This window comes from Petaurus breviceps, unplaced genomic scaffold (genome assembly GCF_028583685.1).
Source record: "Petaurus breviceps papuanus isolate PSGF00001 unplaced genomic scaffold, PetGlider_PUasm1.0 90510, whole genome shotgun sequence".
NCBI classification, from domain to species: domain Eukaryota; kingdom Metazoa; phylum Chordata; class Mammalia; order Diprotodontia; family Petauridae; genus Petaurus; species Petaurus breviceps.
This window is the reverse complement of record NW_027187267.1, coordinates 3738831-3763040: the sequence shown is the minus strand read 5'-3', so window position 1 is coordinate 3763040 and position 24210 is coordinate 3738831. Positions and strand designations below refer to the sequence as shown.

Below are 24210 nucleotides of genomic sequence, written 5' to 3'. Positions count from 1 at the left end.
TTCTCTAAACCTCCACTTTTTTATAAATGAGGATAATAATTTCTCTGGCACTTAGCCCACAGGGCTATCACAAGGAGCAAATGAGCATTTTGCAAGCCATAAAGCAAAGATAGAAATATGAGCTACTATTAGAGTTGGACCCAGGAGGTAAAATTGCAATCAATGGGTGGAAGTTTCAGGGAGACAGATATATGTTCAATGTAAGAAAATTCTAATTGCATTTATTCAAAACATCATAAGTTGGCCCTGATATTTTAGAAACAGAGAGTAAAACAGTAATTGAAAGAATCCACCAATTACCTCCTGAAAGAGATCCTAAAATGAAAACTCTCGGGAATATTACAGCCAATTTCCAGAGCTCCCAGGTCAAGGAGAAAATTGCAAACAACCAGAAAGAAATGCTTCAAATATGGAGCCACAGTTAGGATAACACAAGATTTAGCAGCTAAATTAAAGGATTGGAAGGTGTGGAATATGATATTCTGGAGGGCAAAGAAGCAAGGGTTACAACCAACAATCACCTTCCCAGCAAAACTGAATTATAATCCTTCAGGGGGAAAAACAGAGATATTCAATGAAATAGAGGACTTTCAAGCATCCTTCATGAAAAAACTAGAGCTGAATTAAAATTTGACTTTCAGACACAAGAATCAAGAGACGTATAAGTAGTAAAGAAAAATTATAACGGATTCAATTCGGTTAAACAGTTTACATCCCTACATAGAAAGATAATACTTGTAACTTCTAAGAATCTTCTCATTATTAAGGCAGTGAGAAGAAATATATATATATGTATATATATATATATATATAAAGACAGAGACATGGATATGAATTGAATATTATGGGATGACATCTAAAAAATAAAAAGGGGTGAGAGAGGAATGTACTAGGAGAAGGAGAAAAGGAGAGGTAGGATGAGGTAGATTATCTCATATAAAAGAGGCATGAAAGAGTGTTTACAGTGGGGGGGAAGATGGGACAGGTAGGGGTGAATATTACTCACCTTACTCTCATCAGAATTGGTTCAAAGAGGGAATAACGTGCACTCGGTTGAGCATAGAAATCTATATTACCTTACAGGAAAATAGGAGGGGAAGGAGAAAAGAGAAAGGTAGGGGAGGCTGATAGAAAGGAGGGCAGATTGGGGAAGGTGGTAATCAGAAGCAAAACATGTTTGAGGATGGACAGGGTGAAAAGAGAGTAGCATAAATGGGGGAAATATGATAAAGGGAAATACACAGTAATCACAACTGAAAAAAAAATTTACAGCAAGTTTTTCTGATAACAGCCTCATTTCTCAAATATGTAGAAAACAGACTCAAATGTATAAAAATAAGAGCCATTACCCAATTGATAAATGGTCAGTTTTCAGATAAAGCAATCAAAGCTATCTATAGTCACATTTTAAAAATGCTCTAAATCACTATTGATTAGAGAAATGCAAATTAAAACAACTTTGAGGTACCTCCCCACACCTATCAGATTGGCTAAAATGACAAAACAAAGGAAAATGATAAATGTTGAAGAGGAGGTGGGAAATTTGAGACACTAATGCATTGTCAATGAAACTGTGAACTAATTCCACTATTCTGGAAAGCAATTTGGAACTATGCCCAAAGGACCATAAAACTCTATACCCTTTGACCCAGAAATACCATTATTAAGTATATATCCCAAAGAGATTTAAAAAAAAAAGAAAAGGACCTATATGTACACAAATATTTTAAGCAGTTCTTTTAGTGGTGGCAAAGACTTGAGAATTAAGAGAATGCTCATCATTTGGGGAATGCTGAACAAGTTGTGGTATACGATTGTCGTGAAATACTATTGTACTATAAGAAATGACAAGCAGGATGTTCTCAGAAAAACCTGGAAAGACTTACATGAACTGATACAAAGCAAAGTGAGCAGAACTAGGAGAAGATTGTACACAGTAGCAACAACATTGTACAATGATCAGTTGTCAATGACTTAGCTATTCTCAGCAATAAACTTAACAATGAAAAATGTTCATCATCTCTGGGGAAAGAACTGATAGAATCTGAATGCAGACTGAAGCACAATTTAAAATTTTTTTCTTTTTTTTTGGCCCATGTTTTCTTTTACAACATGAATAATATGGAAATATGTTTTGCATGACTACACTGGTATAATCTATATCAAATTGCTTGCCTTCTCAAAGGGAGGTGGAGTGGGGAAGGTGGGGAGGGAGAAAGGGAGAAAATCTGAAATTCAAAATTAAAAAAAATCAAACCAAAAACAAATGTTAAGAACTGGTTTTACATGTAATTGGGGAAAATAAAATATTAAATAAATCTATTTTTAAAAATAAAAAATAAAAATCCCAGCATGAGTTGCCTAAGGAAGTTACGGTGTGAAAGTAGAGACTGTATGTACATTTATTACAGATGTTGTAGAAAAGCCTTATGTTTTCCATTGAGGTTGACAGTCTTTAAATTCTTTGAGATCCCCTTCTGGGTGATTCAGGTACCTCTTCATCACACATGCCATCTGACCTCAGTCCCTTGCATGCTGCCAAGAGGGAACCCCTCAGTCACATTAGTTGTATGTGCTATTATTGCTCAGGTGGACTTTAACTGGGTTCCAAATACAAGTGGGAGTAGAGATCAAGGAACTGCCCCAATTCTGCTAACCACTTCATTCAGCCTTTGAGGAGTGAAAATTCTTGAAGCAGCTCCCCTACTTTTATGTAGTCCTCAGTTCTGCTCTCTCCACCCCATGGTTCCCATCTCCTGTGCCCTGGACAAGATGCAGGGTCCTCTACCCATCCTCCTTCATTACCTTCATTGTGCCTATGATAACAATAGAAAAGGAGTCACTAATGGTAACTTGGGGATGGAAGAAAGAGAACTGGAATCTACAGTGAGTATGAGTGTGAGTATTTCCACTCTTGCTCTGTGTATCCAGACACTCCAGCTCTTGAGGAAATTTCACAGATGGCCCCACCTCACAGCTCATTCTAGATGGATTTTCCTGTTACCAGGCAACACAGAGGGTCCCCTGAATCTCTGCTTTTTTGGAATGAGTTTCTACTCACTTCCCTGATCACAGAATTGAATGTCACAGCTAGCAGAGATCACCTAATCCAACCCCTCTTTTCAGAGATAAGGAAACCAAAGCACAGACAAGTTAAGTAACTTGTTCAAGGTCACAAAACTAGTATCAGAAACAAGACTGCTCTCCCAGTTCCCAATCTGGTGCTCTTTCCACAACTATGCTTCTCAGTTCAAAGATTAAACTAAGAATCACAGAATCTTTGAGTTGGGAGGGACTGCAGACATATACCCCCTAACCTCAGTGGGAATTCCTTCCAATGATATTGCTTACAAGGGGTCATTTACCTGCCTTTTGAAGCTCTCCAGTCATGGCGATGTCACATCTTATGAGGGCAAACCATCCCACTTTTGGACAGCTGTGAGGATTTCTGTGTGTGTGTATACTTAAAGATATCTGTAATTCCATCCATGGGAATTTTTCCTCCAACAACAGAGATCACATATCTGCCCATTCTATGAGACTCCTAGCCATGTCATGTCCTCCTACTCATTTGTCAGTGGGGGTCTTCCCAATATACTGGGAATCTTCCTTGCTTTCTTCTGAAGTGAAGACAGAGGTGTAACACAAGGGTTATCCATAGGCCATCCCTTCCTCTTGCCACATGACTAGCCCATATTCTCTTCCTGTCATACAACCCTTTGATAATGTCTTTTATTCCTGCTCACAGTTCTGCATTGTTTATACATTGCAACCCATTCACATCTACAATGTCCTTCTCCATTGCTCTTTGGATGATACTCATCTATGTTCTATGTCTTACTTCCCAAAGCAACACCAATAAAATGTCCCTGTTTCCTGTTAAGCTTGGCACCAGTAAAAGAGCTCTGCAATTTCCTGAAAGCACTTCAATATAACTGGTTTCCTTTGTAATCTGGCATATCTTATTTTATGTATTTAAAATGAAAACTAATGTTTAATTTAAATTTAAGAACATTATTCTGAGAAGGGATTTGCAGGCTTTACCAGACTGCCATGATAGAAAAAAGTTACCCCCCCCACACACACACTCTATGGGGTATCTATCCAAATTATTGTTGACATATGAGCAACTGACATCCTTCATCCGCTTGGTCTTCCTTGTTTGGATAGACATGCCAAACTCCTTTGAGTGCCTGCATATCTGTATCATTAGGCTCTGTATTATCCTTGGGTTTGATGAAATCAGAATAATGTCATACACAAACAGGAGCATCTGGAGTACTTCATCATCTATATGGAATCCCTCCTCAACCTGAACTTTGCATTGTATCTCCTCCCATAGTGGCAAACACCTTTGGCAAGCACACAGTCTGTCTCTGGTTTATGCTTTGACTCATATTTGTCAGAGGGTTATTAAACTAGACTATTTCTGTTGTGGCATCCTCCAAGTAATCCTGAATTATCTTGATGGATTGATTAACCCATGAAACTGATAGAACAGCATTAGAAAGATGGGCTTTTATTTCTTGCATAAGTGTATGGTCATTAAAGGAGTTATGTAATTTCCTGAAGTCCATCTCACCTGCTCTCCTTTTGGTTTTCTGTATCAAGCAACAAGCATTTATTAAACACTTACTAGGTTCCAGACACCATGCCAGGTGTGGAAGATACAAGTGCCCTCCTCTCAAGGAGCTTGACTAGGAAGCTTTCCACCCATTGGTTCTGTATCTGTCCTCTGGTGCCAAACAGAACAAATGTGGATTTGGACCAGATGACCCCAAAGGCCCCTTCCAGTTCAGAAAAGAATCCTTCTACAACATCCCTGACAAGTGGTCATCCAGCCTTTGCTGGAAGATCTCCAGCTCAGGGAACTAACTACCTCCTAAGGCAGAACAGTTCCATTTTTGGACAACTTGAATTGTTACGAAGTTTTATTTCTATTGTACTGAAACCTGTCTCTCTGTGATATCCACCATTGTTCTTAGTCATGCCTACTGTGGCTATGCACAAAATGTCGACTATTCTTCAAACACCTGCGAATGGTTGTCATGTCTCCTCTAACTTTTTCTTTTTGGTCAGACGAAACATCCCATTTCCTTCGAATGATCTTTACGTGGCATGGTCTCAAGCTTCTTTGTCATCCTACTTATCCTCTGGAGGCACTCTGGTTGGTTAATGTCTTTACTAACATATGATACCCAGAAAGAAATGAAATATTTCAGATAGGACTTGACCAGAATGGAGGGCAGTGTACTAGCATCTCCCCTGTTCCGAACACTATACTATTCAGTGTAGTATAGGAATGCATTTTTGTTTTTTTTTTTTGTTTTTGGCCACCATGTCATGCTATTGATATATTGAACTTGTAACCCACTGAAACCTACATATCTTTTCACAGGAACTGGATTTCTCTCACCCTCTCCTAAAATTTTCTGGAGCCAAATGTAGGAATTTACATTTATCCCAATTGAATGCCCTCTGATTAGATCCTTCCCTCACCTCCCAAAGTCTTATTCTAATGCTTCATCAGATTATGAAGGTGAGTCTTAGTTCTTGAAGGCAATGTCCATGGAGTGAAAGTACTCTTGAGTCTTGACCAGATTGAAAAGCTTTCAATGACAGAGGATAATAATTGCTAACATTTATACAGCACTTGCTACGTGTCAGGCACTGTGCTAAACATTTTATAATTATTATCTCATTTGGTCCTCACAACAACTCTGAGAGCCAAATTTTATTATTATCCCCATTTTACAAATGAGGAAACTGAAGCAAGCAGAGGTTATATTACTTGTCCAGGGTCACAAAGCTAGTAAGTGTCTGAGGCTGAATTTGAACACAGGTCTTCCTGACTCCAGGCCTTGTGCTCTCTTCACTGCAGCACCTAGCTGCCTAAGGACAACTTCTAAGGACCAGCCTAGCTAAGTGACAGGGAAGTTATTACCAAGGCTAACTGCAAGGTTACAGAGGTTCTGTGACTGTGGGATAATCTCCAAATCCATCCATTCAGATATAAACAGCTGCTATCTAGACTGGCAGAGGATCTGCCCAGGCAGATGATGTCATAGTTCTTTGCAGTATTGAAGTAAGTAGACTGACTCCATCATACTAGTCTGCTGGGATCTTTGGGAATCCTGACTCTATCATCCAGATACAGATATCATGAAATCTGCCTCCCAATTTTATGTCTCCTGCACATTTGGCAAATAAACATGCTGTCTCTCACATTTACTGGCTGTGTGACCACGGTAAATTCATTTTGGTTTTTAGAGTCTCACTTTCCTCATTTGTAAAATGGGGATAAAAATACCCATAGTACCTACATCATGTAGTTTGCTGTGAGAATCAAACAAAAAAAAGTAAGGTGTGGTATAAACCTTAAGCACTATATAATTATCATCTGTTATAGTAGTAATAATAACTTTGGAAAGGACCCTAAATGTCCTCTATTTCATTCCCTGGAAGAAGCCTGGTGCTCTCTCTCTCTCTCTCTCTCTCTCTCTCTCTCTCTCTCTCTCTCTCACACACACACACACACACACACACACACACACAGGCCTGGAACAGACCAGACATGGGGCTAGAGTTCTTCCCCCCAGAGGGGCTGTAAGTTTATTAGAGAGCAGGAGTGAGTATGAAGTCACAGTTGTGAAGCAAAGGGCCATTACTAAGCCAGTACTGCCATATTCATTCTCCCTCCCTTTTGAGGGCAGGCAGGACAAGGGTGTGGGTGCTCTTGGCCAGTGGTCGTGTTTTCTCCCATTTCCTTTAAAGAAGGTTTACCTCCCTCTCATCACACCTTACCATCCCAGCTTTGCCCCCACCCCATCACTCATGATCTGGTCCCAGAGGCCTCTGCTCTTTTAATTACTGGGTGAGAAGGGTGGGAAGGGCAGGCAGGGCATGAGAGGATATGGAAGGGAGATTATTTCTGGGGGTCTCCCAGTCGAAGCAGCACAGACAGACAGCAGGTCACAGTCAAAGCCATCTCTGAATCTTTTCTCTGCTTCATTCCACTTATTTGATCCATTACTATATCCTGGTCATCCTTACCCTAGAAAAAATTGGCTCCCTTGCCATGGCCACACTCTAATTCAGTTCCTCTCTCCTCAGAGGGACTCAGTCCCAGGGGATTAACCCAACCTCCAATCCAACCTTTACATCTTTATAGCCCAAAGTAAATGCCATTTCCCCCAGTCCCCTCATGGATGGGTTACTGCAGTTGCTTCCCAATTCCCTCTCAAGGTCCCTGCCCCCTTTCTCTCTTGCTTTCAATCCATCCCACAATCATCATTAGACAAATCTTCCTAAAGCACACTTCCTTCATAATCCCATGTCACTCTCCTGCTGTTCTCTATGCACATCCTGCCCTCTCGTCTCTCTGCCTTGGCAAGGCTGCCCTCCATCCTCTCCTCCTTCTCTACTCTTTGCCCTGCTCCTGCCTCCTTCCTGAAATGTCCTCTTTCCTCATTCTTACCTCTTGTTATCTCGAGCTCCTAGTGAGGCTCAGCTTAAGTGCCACGTCCTTGAGGACACCTTTCCATGATTCTCCACCCTGTCTCATGCTTCCCTCTGCATCCTCCCCCTTCCCAGCTGTGGCATCTTTACAGGTCAAGAAGAAGACAGGTCAAGTCCTGTCTCTGACACATACTGGCTAAGTGGCCTTAAGTAAGTTACTTAATCTTTTCAGAGATCTTGCTAAGATTATAAATTGCAGAAAAGGCCCCAACTATTACACTGCTAAAAGGAATCGTGGAGGAGCTTCTTTAGCCAGCAGTCCCCTTTTCTAGGGAAATCTCTGTTCTGGTCCTTATACTTATATTTTTATTTACTTCTCTGTGCACATGTATTATCTCCCTCCCATAGAACATAAGCTCCATGAGGGCAGGAACTGTTTCATTTTTGTCTTTGTAACCCCAGTGCCTGGCACACAGCAAGATAATAATCAGTGCTTATTGAACTGTTGGAAAACCATCAATGGTTCTCTGATACCAACCCTGAAGAATCCTGAGATTTGAGACCTTCTTCTCTCCACCACGCTCAGGGATCCCCTTTCACCTGGTTCTGCCAGGCTGGTCTGCTCCCATTCCCACCTCCTGACCTCTATATATTCCTTTTACCCAGATTAATCGCCCTATCCTCTCTCTGCCCACCAGCACAGATCCTTAAACACTGCAGAACTCAACTCAAAGGTGCCTTCTAAGACTACTGCCCTCTCCTAACTTGTATGCTCATTATTTGGCACAGCTCAGCTCTTGATCTCAGTTATACTGATTTTCCTGGATTGGGTATATTGTCTATCTGACTTTTTCACATGTGTATTCTTTCTTACCAAATAGATGGCAAGGACAGGGGCCAGTTCTTTTCATGTCCTCTTTATTGCCTCTCTCTGTGGTACCTGGGTCAGTGCTCAGCTGGTGCCCAGTCAATAGCATTCATTGATTCTCTCCTTCCTCCATCTCCCATCTTGCTCAACAGTGACAAAAATGAAAGATGATTCTCCTTCTTCAGCTCTGGCTTGTCTGAATGATCATGACCATTTAAATGTTCTCTGTTCTCTCCAGGAATAGCCTCTTCTGACCCCCAACTGCACTGGAACTAGTGTTGGGATCGCTCCCAAGCCCTTACCACCCCATCCCACCCCACTGTTAAAAAATAGATATGTATATACATATAATTCTCTTAATATAGAAGTTTTTTTAAAAAAGCCTATCTGGAGAGCCAGCTACCCATGGCTCACTCTTTCTTTCCCTCACACACAGATTCTCTCTCCTCTCCCCTCAACTCAGAGCTGTCTGCCATACCAGCTGGTGCAGGAAGAGTTCCTATATTCCTCTCTCTCTCTTCTATTTTTCCATTTATCAACATTCCTATCCATTCTGTCACTCACCTCTACCTATTAATGTTCAAATATTTCTCTGTCCCTATCCTTCCTTCCCTCCATCTATCCATATACCCACCCTCTCACACACAACTCCCCATCGCCAATCCACTCAATTTAATTCAATCCAATCCTAATCTTATCACTCCATCCATTTCTCTACCCATCCTCTCATAAAACTACCAATTCTCCATCCAGTCATATATTCATTAGGTCATATATCATTCCCCCTATACTCTCATCCAAATACTGATCTGACCCTCAGCCACTCAAATGTGTGTCCATCTTTAAATAGATTTAATATATAAATGCAGTGGTCCACAACCCCTATTCCACCCACTCTACCTCAACGGCAAATGGATTCTCAATCCTAACACCTGTCCTAGCTCTCTCCCTGCAGAGTGGATCCTAGACTTGAGATTCTAAAGGGCCCACTGAACTGCAACCCCTTTCTAGGTACTTAAGTCTTTTTCCCTTTTCTACCTGGACCTGTCTGCTACCATTCGACCTGTCTGTCCTGATCCTGGCCATCTGTCTGACACTGGGGGTTGGGAGGTAGTGGGGGAGGGGTGTATCCTACCTTCTCTGGCTATAGCTACACCTTCGACTCACTCTCTGGTGGGGGCAGGCGACCATTCTTCTCCTTTTCTCCTCCATCTCCCCAGCCCGGCCCCTCTCCCGCCCCTTCCTCCTCCACCTTCTCATCCAGCCGGCTGGGGATGGACCAGTAGAGATGAGCATCAAGCCGGGCAGCAGCCTCAGCCAACTCTCGAGCACTGCAGGAGGGTGTGGGCACCTCAAAGGTCTCGTGGAAGCTGGCATAGTCCACCTCGTAGAAGCCGTCCTCCAGGCTCAATACAGACATGAAGCGGTGACCCCACAGCACCTCATCCACCAGATATGAGCTCCTAGCTTGGCACGTCATTCCTGGGAATTGGGGAGAACAGAAGGGGTCAAGAAAGGGTTTCCCCTTCGCTATCCTTCCCTCTATCATCCCCAAACACATTATTTCATCTCCAGGCCCCTTTGGCCCTACAGTCCTTGGTACCTGAGAGACACTTCCATATGCACTCAGGGTCTTCATTCCAGCCCTGTGAACACAGCTTGTTTCTTCCCCACCTTTCTATAGATACCCTAGACCATCTTTTTCCTACCCTTTCAATTTTGTCAAAATTTTGGTTGGCATACTCATTTTCCACAAAGCCATCCCTACTGACCTTTCTAACCACCCCATACCTCTCCATACTTTCCTGTCTCTCTAGAATTTAAGTCTAGGGATTTGCCCATTTGCTATTGCAATCCTATGGAAGGGGCCTTGTAAGTGCCTTAGTCTACCACCTCTTCCAATGCAGTAATCTTTTCTACAACAATCTTCTCTGCTATTCTTCATCTCACTTCAGATATGAGAGGTCTGGGGGTTATTCTTTACAGTCAAGTCACTTAACTTCTCCTGGCCTCAGTTTTCTTAGTCATAAGAGACTACAGCCTAAAACAAAGGAATATTTGGTCCTTGGGCAGGGATAAAATATACCTGACAAGGTATATTACAAGTAAAACATATTTGCCTGGAGTCTTGGGAACATGACTGAGTGGGGTTTAAAATAAAAAGGGAAGGAAAAGGAGAAGACCGTCCACAAAAATGTTATGAACCCTGATATCAAGTATACCTATGTTGTATCTGTATCTATAACAGAAGTAACAAAGGGAAAAAAAACATATCCCATCATAGCTATAATTCCTTGTATTTGTGCCCCTCCTTCCATTCACGTAGCCATCCCTTTAGGTCAGGTTTGTATAACTTATCACTTGGACCACTGGAATGCCTCTTAATTGAGCTCCCTACCTTGAGTCTCACTCTTTTCCCTTTTTTTTTTTTGGGAGGGCAATTGGAGTTAAGTGACTTGCCCAAGGTCACACAGCTAGTTGTGTTAAGTGTCTGAGGCTGGATTTGAACTCAGGTCCTCCTGACTCCAGGGCTGGTGCTCTGTTCACTACGCCACCTAGCCACCCCTCACTCTTTTCCTATCCACCCTCAACACAGTTGACAAAATTACTTTCCTAAATATTGTTGCTATTGTTATTCAGTCTTGCCTGACTCTTTGTTACCCCCATTTGGAGGCTTTCTTGGAAAAGACACTGGAGTGTTTTGAGGCTGGATTTGAGTTCAGGTCTTCCTGATTCCAGGTCTGGCTCTATATCCACTGTGCCACCTAGCTGTCCTAAAGCTTAGATCTGACAATGTCACTCCCCCTACTCCAGAAATTTCATTGGCTCTCTACTGCCTCTAGAATCAAGTGCAATCTCCTCTAGTTACATCAAAGTAACTAGGTAGCACAGTGGATAGAACACTGGGACTGCAGTCACAGCTGCACTGCACAGCAATAGTAGCTATGTAACCCTGGGCAAGTAGCCTAACCTCTGTTTGCCACAGTTTCCACAATTATAACAGTATTCACCTCCCAGGTTTCTTGTGAAGATCAAATGGGAAAATAATTGTAAAGTGCTTAGCACAGTGCCTGGCAAGTGATGAGCACCTAATAAAAATGTTCCCCCCTCCCTTCTGTTGGGCATCTAAAGCTCTTTACAGTCTGGCCCCAGACTATCTTTTCAGCCTTATTATTCATTGCTCCCCACAGTCCAGTCAAACTGAAATTCTTTCCAGTCCCCACCCTGACCCTCCCTCTCCTATTTCCTTTGCATTGTCCATCGCCCTTGCCTCGAATGCCTTCCTCACTCTCTTCCACACTTAGAATTCCTGTTTTCCTTCAAGGCTTAGAACAAGCACTACCTTTTACAGGAAACCTTTCTTCCTCATAACAGCTCCTCCCCATCCCTTCAGTAACCTTGTATTTATTTTGTATAACCTTACTTATGTACATGTTGTCTCCCCCATTAGAATGTAAGCTCCTCGAGGGCAGAAACTGTTTTCATTATTATCTTTGTATCCTGAGTGCCTAACATAATACTTGGCACATTAGAGTCATTTAATAAATGCCTTCTGCTTGACTAACTAGCATTCATCCATGGAAGAGAGTAGCCTAAAAAGAGACAGTCTTAAAACTTATGAGAGCTCAGTTGTCTAAATACAAAAGAATGTACAAAGAATGGGTAAAAAGCAGAGGCAGTTAGAGATACTAATTTCAAAGAAGCAAATTAGAGCTCATAAGTAATTATAGTAATAATAGTTCACATTAATATAATGCTCTAAGGTTTACAAAATATCTTACAAATGTGCTTTAAAAGCCTAGGAGCTTTTGTTATGGAGAGGAACAGTCACTTCCTTACCACTACCAATACCATCTGCCACCAATGGGCAGGTAGCTGCAAGAGCTCTGGAAATAGCAGCATCCCCCAGATTAATGGCTCTGCTCCAGCCCAGCTCATAAAGCTATTATAAGAGGAAACAGCTCTTGTGGAAAAGAGGACAGCCATCCCTACCAACTGCCATCTACAAGGTGGGCAAGCTAGCCTACTGAAGCAACAAGGTACCCTGAGGGAAAGACAGAAGACTGTATGTGCCAGGCAAGTCAAAACACTATCATCACACTAACCATCACTTTCCCTCAAACCCTGAAGGAGATATCCCAGGCCCTAGAACCCAAGAGCCTTGGGAATAGCAATGCCCCCAGACCTCAGGCCTGACTTCCAGCCAGGGCTTTACAGCCATCATGGATGGGAGCAATTACTATGAAGAAGGGGCCCACCTTCTTCACCAACTGTTGACCAACTGTCACCAAAACATAGGTAAATCCAAGAGCACAGAAACTTCCAAACCACCAGCCTACCTCCTGAGGCTATCATCCTGGGAAGCAATCCCTCTGGGGATGAGTCCTGGCAACTGCTTCTACAGATAATGGAACCCTGCTTCTTTTATTTTTTTTATTCTTATTTTTTGCCTTTTTTGGAGGGCAATTGGGGTTAAGTAACCTGCTCAAGGTTACATGGCTAGTTTGTGTATGTGTGTGTGTGTGTGTGTGTGTGTGGGTATGTGTGTAGGTGTTAAGTGACTGAGGCCAGAACTGAACTCGGGTCCTCCTGACTCATGGCTGGCACTTTACTCGCTGCGCCACCTAGACACCCCATAACCCTGCTTCTTTTAGCAGGCACAGGTAATGAAGATGAGAAAAAGAAAGTTCTTGTCAGAAAGTCCTTGGCACTGTCAAATGGTTCAGTATCAGAAACGTGATTTTGTCCATGGAAATTACACTAAAGATGTATTACCATTGAAAAATGGTCAAAGGATATGAACAGCATGTTTTCAAAGGAAGATCAGGAAAGAGGAAAAGGCTCCATATGCACTGAAATATTTATAGCAGTTCTTTTTTGTAGAAGCAAAGAAATGGAGAGTAAGAGGATGCCCATCAACTGAGGAATGGCTGACCAAACTGGAATACCACTGTTATAAGAAATGTACTTAAAGGAAGCAGTACCAAAAGACTCCTGACCCCAAATCTGGTACCCTAACTGTTGTGTTATGTTGCCTCTCGAGGATTTTTTTGCTTATTTTTATTTTCTCTAAATTGTGGGAGAGGGATTGTGGGGAAGATCAAAGAAAGGATGGAACTATTGCTTTGGGTGATGAAAGTATTAGAAATGATGAAAGTATTATAACTTGCTATCTTTTTTGGATAGCAAGAAGGCCTAACTACTCCATTCATATTATTTCTGTTTAATCTTCCAAGGGGACAGACTCTCAGACTAAGAAAGAAAGAATAAAAATGATTAGCAGCAAATGGAAAGCCAAGCTAGTTGAGGAGTTGACAATACAATATTTGGCTGCCCGCAATGAGTTCAAGTCAACTTTGTGCAACTCTGCCTCGCTTAAATGCAATTCACATGCAAGTCAAGACAATACGGCATGATATCACTGGTCCTCCTTGAAACAAAGGAAAAACAACAAGTCACTAGACACTCATGACTTGGCTTCTGGCCCTTATATCCTGGATACTGACACAAGTGATAGATGGGCCTGCTGTGCCACCATTATATTTCAAAGATGCTGGAGAAGGGGAGAGGTGCTGTAGGACCAGAGAAGAGCAAATGTCTTGATTTTTAAGAAAGGTAAAATGAACAACTTGATTTCTCTTACTGGAAAAATCCTAGAACACTTTACTAAAAGAATAGTTTGTAGGCATTCTTTTCCACCCTAACACTCCCCCCTCCACTCCCAACCTCATAATTGGGGACTTCAGTATTTAAGTTGATACCTCCTTGAACAATCTGGCCTCCCATTCATCAGCCTCCTCAGCTTCCACAGACTATATCTTCCCTCTACCTCAGCTGTCCATGGCAGTGGTCATAGACTAGATTCACAATCACTCAAAACCTTCATGATCCAGAACTCTGAAATCCCCTTTTCTGTTTAAATCCTTCTGTTCTTCCATCACTCCCTCTATGTTCCTAAATCTGTTGTCTTTAATTTCACAATTTAGTGAATTTCACAATATAGTCACAGAATTTCAGGGTTGGAAGGAACCTTGGGGTCTATTTAGTTCAATTTATCACTCAACAGGAATTCCCTGTACAGCATGACCCACAAGTGGTAATCCAACCTTTGCTCAAAGATTTCAAACAAAGGGGTATCCACTAACTAATGAGGTAGCCCATTCCATTTTTTAATAGATCCAACTGTTAGGACTTTTTTCCTTATATCATATCTAAGCTTGCTTCTTTGCAACTTTCACCCAATGATCCAGTTTTGCTCTGTATTGCCAGAGAATAAATTTAAGGGAGTTATATTCTAGTGGGGAAAGAACACATCAAGGGGAGAAAGAAAGGGGTAAGGGTATGTGAGTTGTGGCATGGCTTAAAAATGACTGAAAAAAGAGAGTTCTGATTCTAAGCAAGATAAGGCAAGAGCTCACCTATTAGAGCTGAGTCCCAGCAGCATAGTCCAGGTATTAATGAGAAGGGGATAAGGAAGATGGACAGAACATGGAAGCAGGATTTGGACATGGCCAGGCAGTTATAGTCTTAGAGAGTTGCTTAGAACACTGAGAGGCTGAGTGACTTCCCCACAGTCACACAGCTCATGGGACTTGAAACCAGTTCTTCCTGACTCCAAGGTTTCTTATCTATCCACTATGCTACATTGCCTCTCATCTTGCCTTTCTTATAGTGCTTAATAAATGCTTTTTTATTGACTAATTGGGTTCTCCATTACTGGAAGTCTCACAAAAACTGAATAGCTATTTGCAAATGATATTGTTATAGGAATTCTCAGTCAAGTATGGGTTAGATGAGATAGCCTTTGAAATTCTTTACAATTTTTAGTTCCTCTGACGCAGTAATTAGCTTTTCAAGGTCTTCCTCAGCACTAAGAGATGAAATGTTTAATCTCTCCTTACATATTACTAATGATGAGGATTACAGCCCTTTGGGAAACAACCTGTTCCATTGCTGGACAGCTCTAATCGTTGGTCAATCTGTAGCTTGTTGAGCTTAGATGTGTTTCCCTCTATTTCCTACCTGTTTACTCTTGCTAGTTCTGCCTTATGGAGCAGCAGAGAATGAGTCTATTCTCTTCCACAGTCATACACAGATTTGAAGTTTACTCTTAAATGACTTTAGTCATTTCCACATAAACAATCCCCATTTCTCCAATTATTCTTCCCATAACAAGGTTTTAAAACCTCAACCTCATTATACTCCTTTGGGCATACTTTACTTTGCCGATATCCTTTCTAAAATATGGTGCATGGAACTGACCATAATACATTGGTATTAGTAAGATCAGGAAAGCTGGACCTTTCTCCCCTATAGGTCTGCCATAGAAGACTAGTTACCCTCTCAACACTGTGAACCCATTGCCTGAGACATCTTTGGGTATAATAAGATTTATTTTTTTTCCCATGATGGATGCTAGAATATGAAGTACTGTTAGAACTGGGTTGGGGCAGTGTGAGGAGATATATCGGTATTTGGGAGATAATGATGAGGAAAAGGGCAGGTGGAGCAGTGGGTTAGGAAGTACTAGGAAGAAAAGGGAAATGATTGGAGTGGTGACACAGGAATAGTACGGATGATAGGGGAGATAGTAAAGGACTGGATTAGGGCTACTGGAAATACTGGCAGAAAGGGTTAAAAACCAGTGTTGAAGACCTTGATTCATAGACAGTTGTTTGTCAGGGAGGGACCACCAGGGGGCAGCAGGAGCTCTGAGACCACTCCATAGCAATTTCAGAGCCCCCTCTCTTGGAGGTAGGAGTGTCTCAGCCTACAATTCTTCAATGACTGAATACCATTCTCTGCTGACCTTAAGCTCCTTTCCAACAACCCCCACTCTCTGGGAGACTGGGAAGGAGAGTTAGAATGGGGGGGGGGGATGTCTGTTCGAGAGGACCATTTAAAAATACTGACACTGGAGCAATGCATTTCTTTGCTCCAACAACTAATACTTCCATCTCCTTATCTCCCCCATATCCTGACCCCCAGTCATTTGCTCCCCACCCCCAGGCCCCTGTTCCCTTATCCCTGTCCTTCTACCCCCTCCCCCCCAGGACACTTAATTACCCTTCTCCCATTCCCATACTCATTTGCCCCTTCAGCTCCTGCTCTTCTGTCCTAGTTCTCTGGACATCTGTTTCTTTCCTCCTCCAGCTACCTGGCTCTAGTTCCCCCAAAACCTCCCAACCTCAGGATGATCCAACTTAACATTCCCACCTTCTGGCACTCCAATCCCTTTTTTCTGTTGTGTCACTTTGTTCATGCATTCTCCTATGTTTATACTTCCTCTATCTCCCAGACACCTGTCTGTTTTCTGCAGCTAAAGAAAGAAAAGCCATTCTCAGGCTGTGTTGAGAGGCATAGAATATATAGAAAATGTGATGATTCTGCTTTACTCCGACCTAGTCCAATTGCATTTGGGATATTGTGTTTAATTTTGGGTGACATAATTTAGAAAGGACGTTAATAATCTTGAAAGTGTCCAAAGGGTGGTAATGAGACTGGAGATTAAGTATTCCTATCATCTGGGAATGTTTAGTTATCTGAGGGGTAATGCCAGAGAAGAATTAAACTTTTCTCTTGATTCCAGAGGCCAAGACAAGGAACAAAAGGTAGAAGGGGCAAAGAGATAGATTTCAGGTCCAAATGGCAAAATTTCCTACAATTTGAGCTGCCCAAAAGTGAAATGGGCTGCCTTGCCTAAAAGTGAACCGGGATGCCTCAGGAGGTGGTGAGGCTTGTTTGCTTGTTTTTCCCACAAAGTTTGCTGTAGAGAAGATTCCTGTTCAAGTATAACATAACCTCTTAGGTCCCTTCCAACTCTTAAGATTTTGTGTCTCTCTCCTTATCCCTCAAGCCTCCCACACAAGGTGTTCTACACCAGTCCCCATCTTCCCCTCTATTCCTTAGCCTTTAGGGTAGCTCTCCCCATTTCTCTGTCTACCTTGGAACAATTTCCCATCAATCCCTTAGGTCTACGGCCTCTTGCCTCCTTGTGCTCCAAGCTCCTGGCGTCTCCCAGGAGGCATTACCCCCTCCTTGACCTCACTGTCCAAGTTGTCTTCCTTTCAATGCACCCATAAGAATGCCTATTATCCCCTCGAAGTATGCCGTTGCCCTCTCCTCTCCCACCAGGGGTGTTAGCCCCCTTTCCCACTCTTCCTTTCTCCAGCCTCTCTGATACTCTCCACTTCTCCCCCGCCACGCCCCACCCCGTCCCTTTCTTCCACGCCCCAGTCCCCGCACCAGTGGCCTCCACCATGCCCTCAAGGATCACCACGATCTCGAAGTCGTCCCTCTCGAGGGCACGGCGCGACGCCTCCCAGAAAGGGCTGGAGGCATCTATCTCGTGGCTGATGACCAGGGGCGAGACGAGAAAGAGGCGGTCGTCGCCCGTGTCGAAGCCGACGCTGAGATCCGTCTGGTGCAGGGGAATAAACTCGCCCTCGAGAGTCTGGCGTGAGCGGATGAGCTTGGCGCGGATGGAGGCTTCCACGATGTGAGACGAGCGCAGGTCGCCCACGCGGAACATGAGGCACAGGCGCCCGTCGCGCAGAGACACCACAGCGTGCGAGGAGAAGACGAGCGTGGCGGCGCGCTTGTTAGGCTGTGAGATCTTGACGAACATGCAACCCACCATGAAGGCGTTGACCATGGACCCCAGAATGGCTTGCAGTAGCAGCAGCGCGATGCCCTCGGGGCACTGGTCCGTGATGACGCGGTGCCCGTAGCCGATGGTGGTCTCGGTTTCAATGGAGAAGAGGAAGGCGGCCACGAAGCCGTTGAGGTTGTTCACGCACGGCGTCCACGTCGTGTCCTCTAGGTGCTCCAGGTCTCCTCGGCCGTAGGCGATTAACCACCAGATGGCGCCGAAAAAAAGCCAGGTGAGCGCATAGGCGAGCACGAAAAAGAGCAGGCTGAGCCGCCACTGCAGGTCCACGAGCGTGGTGAAGATGTCCGTCAGGTAGCGGTACGTCTCCCGCACGTTGCCCTGCTGCACGTTGCACTTACCGTCCTTCTCCACGTAGCGCTGGCGGCCCCGTCGGGGTGGCCTCTCGGGAGGCTCTCGGGGCTCGGCTCGCGCCGCCAGGGCGCGGGGGAGACCTCCGGGAGGCTCCTCGGGCCCAGGGGAGAAGGCCGAGTTTTCCTGAGCCATGTCAGCAGCGACGGCCCTCGGAGGCTGCGGGGATGGAGGGGACAGTGCGGGGTTAGAGCAAGGTCCTGGGAGGCGGAAGCCGAGAGAGCCCCCTTCCACCTCCACCTCCCCAGTGGCCCTGTCCGAAAAAGCTGAATGAATCGGGACTTGGAATTAGGGGACCTGGCTTCCATTCCCCGTCGTGCCCACTGTTACCTCTGTCACCTTGGGCAAGGTGATACGGACTTCACCTCTCCGGGCCTCGGGCTCCTCATCTGTCAAATGATTGGTTTGACTAGATGATCTTCAAAGTCCCTTCCAGCTCTAAGATTAAGAGTAGAATCCTTGAGGACAGACTGTTCGTATTCCCAGCACCTCGAATACTGTCCTGCATAGTAGATAAAATGAGGATGGGGCGCCAGTGCTACCTATCTCACAGGGTGCCGTGAGGACCAAATGAGATAGAAAATAATATGCAAAGAGCTTTGTCAACCCTAGAGTGCTGTATACATGTCACATATTATTATTTAAAATAAAGGTTTGTGGGTTTGAATTACATTTATCTGAACATTCTTTAGTCTCGTGGGAATTGAGGGCACCTGCATCCTAACCCAGAGATCTATGCATTTCACTTTATTAATAGTCCCTATTCTCCCTCTACTACGAATTACTCCCCTGCCATTTTACCCTGTCCAGAATCCATAACATACTCCTCCATGGATCATTTCAGGCCACTCCTGCCCCCCTCCATCGCTGCCTTCCCAGTTCTTTCCTTTTACTCTGGAAATAACTAAAAACGAGTCTTTCCCCTTTCCATCCTTCTCACCTCAGTTCTCCCATTCTTCTCTACCCCCACAAGGAGATAATAATAGCTCTTATTTATTTGGCACTTTTATGGTTTACAAAGTTCTTTCCTTACAATAAGCCTGCAGGGAATGTGGTGCAAATTTTTTATCCCTTTTTTACAAATGATGAAACTGAAGGTCAGAGAGGTGAGGTGGCTTCTTGCAATCCTAGCTAGTTCAGGCTCAAACTCATCTTCTGACTTTAAATCCAGTAACTCCTTCCACTAATACTATTTTGCATCTTTAGGGAGGCAAAAAAGGAACTCCGGGTTTGGAAAATGAGTGGAAGCTTTCTGGGTTAGGAAGCCCCACCAAGAAATTCTAATTGAGGTCTAACCACCATCCTCCCTGCCGCAAGGTCAGCCCAATTTCCTCTTGGTTCTGTTCTCATTAAGTCATTGAAAGACAAGGAAGAGAGAAGTGCCCTCCCTCAAGTCAAGAGGGTCCCAGGAAGAAAGAGGACAGAGGCAATAGAACCAAGGTTAGGGAAAGCTGGACTTGTACCTTCATGAGAGTTGTTGGTGGGTTCTGTCTCCCAATGTGCCTCAATTTCTCCATTAGATCAGACTAAATGAAGCTCTGGTACACATCCCAAACCCTCCAGTCCCTTCTTCCTCATCTCTCCCAGCACTTGCCATAGCTTCCTATCTCACAGTGACTGACCCACCCTTTCTTCTTCCCTCATTTTTGTCTTTTCCAGGATGCTCATCCTTACTAGTCCTGCTACTCCCTCCTTTCCTTTTTCCCCATCATAAAAGACCTCTCCCAGCAATCAGCGCTTGAAATTTGCTGGGACTCCATCCCCAAATCAACCTGGAGTTCCCAGCTTAAGTTGATAATTGGAGAATAGAGAGCGAAAAATGAAATAAGTTGGCCATAACAGGAAAGAAGGATATTATGGAGTGGGAAGAAGAGTTGGGGGAAGAGGGACTGATAGGTCACTGTTGGCTTTAGAATATGACCAGGACCTGCAGAAAAATTGCCTAGATTTTTTAACTCCAGGCCCTAGAGTTACTGCAGCCATATTATCTGTAAGAGGAGAACCTGAAAAAGGTTTCAGGGTTTAGGGGGCAGACTGTCCCTAGATAGATTCTCCAGGAAAGCTCAGGAAACAACATTCTAATAACAGAGTATAGTATTACCCCAACTTTGAACAGGATGGTAACAAAAAATTCCTTCCCTCTCCCCCCTCCTCCCATCACTGACCTCCTTTTTCCTCCACTGCGGCTGGAGTTGTCCTCCTGTGAGTGATTTCTAAGCATTTGCCAACTCAGAAGCACTAGGTCACTCAAAAACCAACCCATCTGGCCCACAAGCCCCTGGTACCCCTCAAAATGGTCCAGTCTCACTAGGGTCCCAGGTGTCCTTTCTCTCATCCTGTCTGCTAGATGACCCTCCTGCTCAGGATTACAAAGGAAATCCAAGCATTCAGCTCCCTCTTTAGTAACGTTCTCCCTTCACCCATTATTCCAGAACTAGAACTGACCCTCCTCCCATCCTTACCCCATCCTAATCCCTTTCTTCGAGTTAGTGAAGAGGGGGCTGCCCTTTCCCTTGTAGGGGGTGGAAAGATCCCAAATGACACTTTCCATCCCAGGATCTGCCCAGCCTCTCCTTGCATTCCTCCCCACCCCCACCCCCCACCTTATCCTCTGTGAGTTCTCTTCTCCCCCATTCCCAAAGGTCCTCAGTCTTTCAGTCCCCCTTGGTATCACTTCCCCCTCCCAAAACCACCACAGGGAGTGGAGTATATGAGTATTGGGGAAGTAACCATCCACAAGGTGGTCTGAAGAGAATTTGAGGGATCCAGACCTCCCGTCCCTCATCCCATCCTCCCTACTGCCACAGAAATTGGGGTCCCCAGACCCTGAATCCCCCCTCCACAACTCAACTCACAGTGCATGGGGAGCAGAGGAGATAGCAGCAGGGCCCCCCAGGGGGTGGCGTCCATGCCCCTGACACCTCCCCCCCAGGGCGGCCCCCCCAGGAGATTGGAAGTCGAGAACACCACTGTTTTTCCTAAATTTAGCGGCAGCTCCGACCAGGACTCGCTATCTGTGTCATCCTAACTTCCCAGGCTCCCCTGCTCCTGCCTGTTTCCACGGTAACCAGTCTGGTGGCCTCCTAGGCGACGGCTTCCGCCCTCCCCCTACTCTCCCCCAATCCTGGGTACCACTAGAGGCTGATCAACACACTATGGTTATTTTTAGTTAATATTTACCACCCGCCTCGCTGCTCCTTATACCAGACCCCCCCCCCCCACCAAGGAAGTCAGCTTATAATACAGAAACTCTTTTACCTTTTGTGAAACTGAGGGGTCTAATAGGTTTGGAGAGAGGGGCAGGGTTGGGCTTCCTAAAGATACCAGAGATATCCCCAACAGGGAAAGGTGAGGTATCTTACCTTCCAAGGATACAAGCGAAATGAGCTATTCCCTGACTAAATCCAACCAACCATGAGATTCTTCAGGTTGTATTAGTCTAACTTTACCCTGAAGAGTGCTCAGGGGAGACTGAGAGAGGGAGCCTGGGAGTGACCAAGAAGAGTGGGACAGGCATCAGGGAAGTGTTGGCAGGCAGAAAGCCCGGGTTCTAGTCTTAGCTTCATCATTAATGAGCTGCAAAATCTGGGGTGAGCCACATAAATAATCTTAAATTCTTTGTGCCTCAGTTTGTCTGTCAAATGGAGATACTGTGTAATTCAGTGTGCAATTGTATCAGCTTGGAAGAATCTGAAAACATTTTAAAAATATATAATGCTGTAGAAATATTCACTGTAATACTTAAAAACCCCCTCATGATTCCATATGTGTGGGTAGTACCTTCACTTATAAGTCAGAAAAGAGGTGAGTTCAAAAATGACCTAAGATGCCTTTTAGTTTTGTGATTTTAGTGGTCACTTAACTTGTTTCTCTCAGTTTCTTCATCTGTAAAATGGGGGTAATAATAGCACCCATCTCCAAGGGTTGTGAAAATCAAATGAGATAAAATCTGTAAAGCACTTACCATAGTGCCTGGCACATAGTAGGCACTAGATAAATGCTTGCTATTTTTATTATTACCCTTCTATGCATTTAATGAATTTCTGAATGTTCCTTCCCCCCCAAAAATTAACCACCTCAGGATCAGCCTATTGAATTTAATTAAGTTGGTTCCCCCAGTTTCCTTATCTGTAGAACTGGGATAATATCAGCACCTACCTCCCTGGGTTGTTATGAGGGTCAAATGAGATAATATTTATAAAGCTCTTGACACTGTGCCTGGTACTGAGCAGGTACTTAATGAATGTTGATTTCCTTCCCCCTTTCCTTCCTCTGATGACAAGTAGACACTCTCACAGGACCCACAGTCAAAGTGTCTTTCCAGTTTGGCAGGGCCTGGCAGAGCTTGCATTCTCCCTGAATAGCTCCACAGACACTTTGCAGTGAAGAATCAGAGATGCTATACCAGTAAGAGATGCTGTTAAGATCATTGTCATTATTCACCGTTATTGTTTCTCCTGTAATGTCCCTTTTTTGATTCCTCTTGGTAGCATGGATGATCTAACCCTGGCTTCTTGAAGGTTACATTAACAGAATATAATACCATCATCATCAACATTTATATAGTACTTTAAGGTTGGAAAGACCCTTTCAAATATTAATTCATTTGATCCAATAAGGCTGGTGCTATTATCCCCATTTTCATATGGGTTAACTGAGGCACAGAGCAGTTAAATGACTTGCCCAGGGCTACACAGCTAGTAAGTATGAGAGGCCTGATTTGAATTCATCAGAGAGACTACAGCATGATAAATTGTTGAGTCATAATATGTCTTGAAGACTATTTACCAAGTTATGGAAGGATTGCAATCTGTATCGATGGGGAGAATATCTACATAGATGAAATGAGAAGTCCTTGAAGTATTATGGTCATTGTACAGGGCCACAGAGGAATGAACTATGGACATGGTTAGGGTTTCGTTTTCTGAAAAGGAGCTGTGGTGGAAAGAGCACTGCATTGAGAATCAGAGGGGTTTAGGTTTAAATCCCAACCCAGTTACTTAATAGTGGTTTGCCCTTGGGTAAGTCATTTGTTCTTTGTTTCCTCATCTGTCAAATGAAGGTTTAAACAAGATTGTCCAACCCCTGATCCTACTGTCTCCCATAATACCTGATTTGTAATGGTTTATGTACCTAGTATATTCTATTCTGTATTATAACCAATTCTGTCAAGGGAATTATAAGATCCTTGAGGGCAGGGTATATCCTTCCCCAGCATATGGCCAAGGCCCTTCACACAGTAGGCATTTCATTAAACATTTGAATGAATCATCTTCTGCCACCATCCTGGCACCTGTGGATGTGATCTGCAGGGGGCACTCCAGATACATCCCCTCCGCACCCCATTCCCCAAACCAGTGCCCCACCTTCTTCATGTTTCTTGTTGTTCTAAGTGGAAATATCAGGTTTTCAGCCTAAGATTGGCATCAGGGAGGCTATTAAAGCCCCACTCACCATCCACGCCTCCTGGCCACAGCCCTGTCATCTGAGCCTGGAGCTGTTCGCCTGTCCCTATCTGTCTTGCCAAGGGGCAGCTCAAGTTGGCACCACTGTGCCAGGGGCTTGGGCAGAGGAAATCAAACTCCTCATAAGGCCACATTTGCATGAACCTGGCCCCATTTCCTAGAGGAGAAAAAAAACAATCTTCTAAGGTTGGCTGTGCTCTTGAGATGTCATATTCAATTCAATTTAAGACATTTATTATGGAAGGACTCTCCTGCTCTTAGAGCTCTCGAGAAAACAAGAGACTTGCTTAACCCCTCACCCCATTCTAATGTTCCTAGTAATGGTTAGGAGGTCTTTCCTGTAGTCTAACCTCACTTATCCAATAATCATCAAATTTTTATTGAATGGTCACAGGGAA

The 24210-nt window shown here is 43.9% G+C and overlaps 2 protein-coding genes across 2 annotated transcripts in view; one reads left to right on the top strand and one right to left on the bottom strand.

The window, feature by feature from the left end:
* TAGLN2 (transgelin 2) overlaps positions 1 to 24210 on the top strand; it is a 343906-nt gene that overhangs the window by 114094 nt on the left and 205602 nt on the right. The gene's annotated exons all lie outside the window — the stretch shown is intronic.
* On the bottom strand, positions 6582 to 21358 carry KCNJ9 (potassium inwardly rectifying channel subfamily J member 9). Its single transcript, XM_069062871.1, has 4 exons — positions 21203 to 21358; positions 18678 to 18849; positions 17573 to 18506; positions 6582 to 9808 (listed from the first exon to the last, which is right to left on the bottom strand). The coding sequence occupies exons 3-4, from the start codon at positions 18480 to 18482 to the stop codon at positions 9477 to 9479; spliced, it is 1242 nt and encodes a 413-aa protein (XP_068918972.1). The 5' UTR covers positions 18483 to 18506; positions 18678 to 18849; positions 21203 to 21358; the 3' UTR covers positions 6582 to 9476.

Bases quoted from the DNA above. Each gene is read 5' to 3' on its own strand.
- KCNJ9 (XM_069062871.1), bottom strand. From the start codon at position 18,482: ATGGCTCAGGAAAACTCGGCCTTCTCCCCTGGGCCCGAGGAGCCTCCC. The intron at 9,809-17,572 runs GTGCGGGGACTG...CCCAATTCCCAG, and splicing joins GGGCATGGTGGAGGCCACTG to GAATGACGTGCCAAGCTAGG.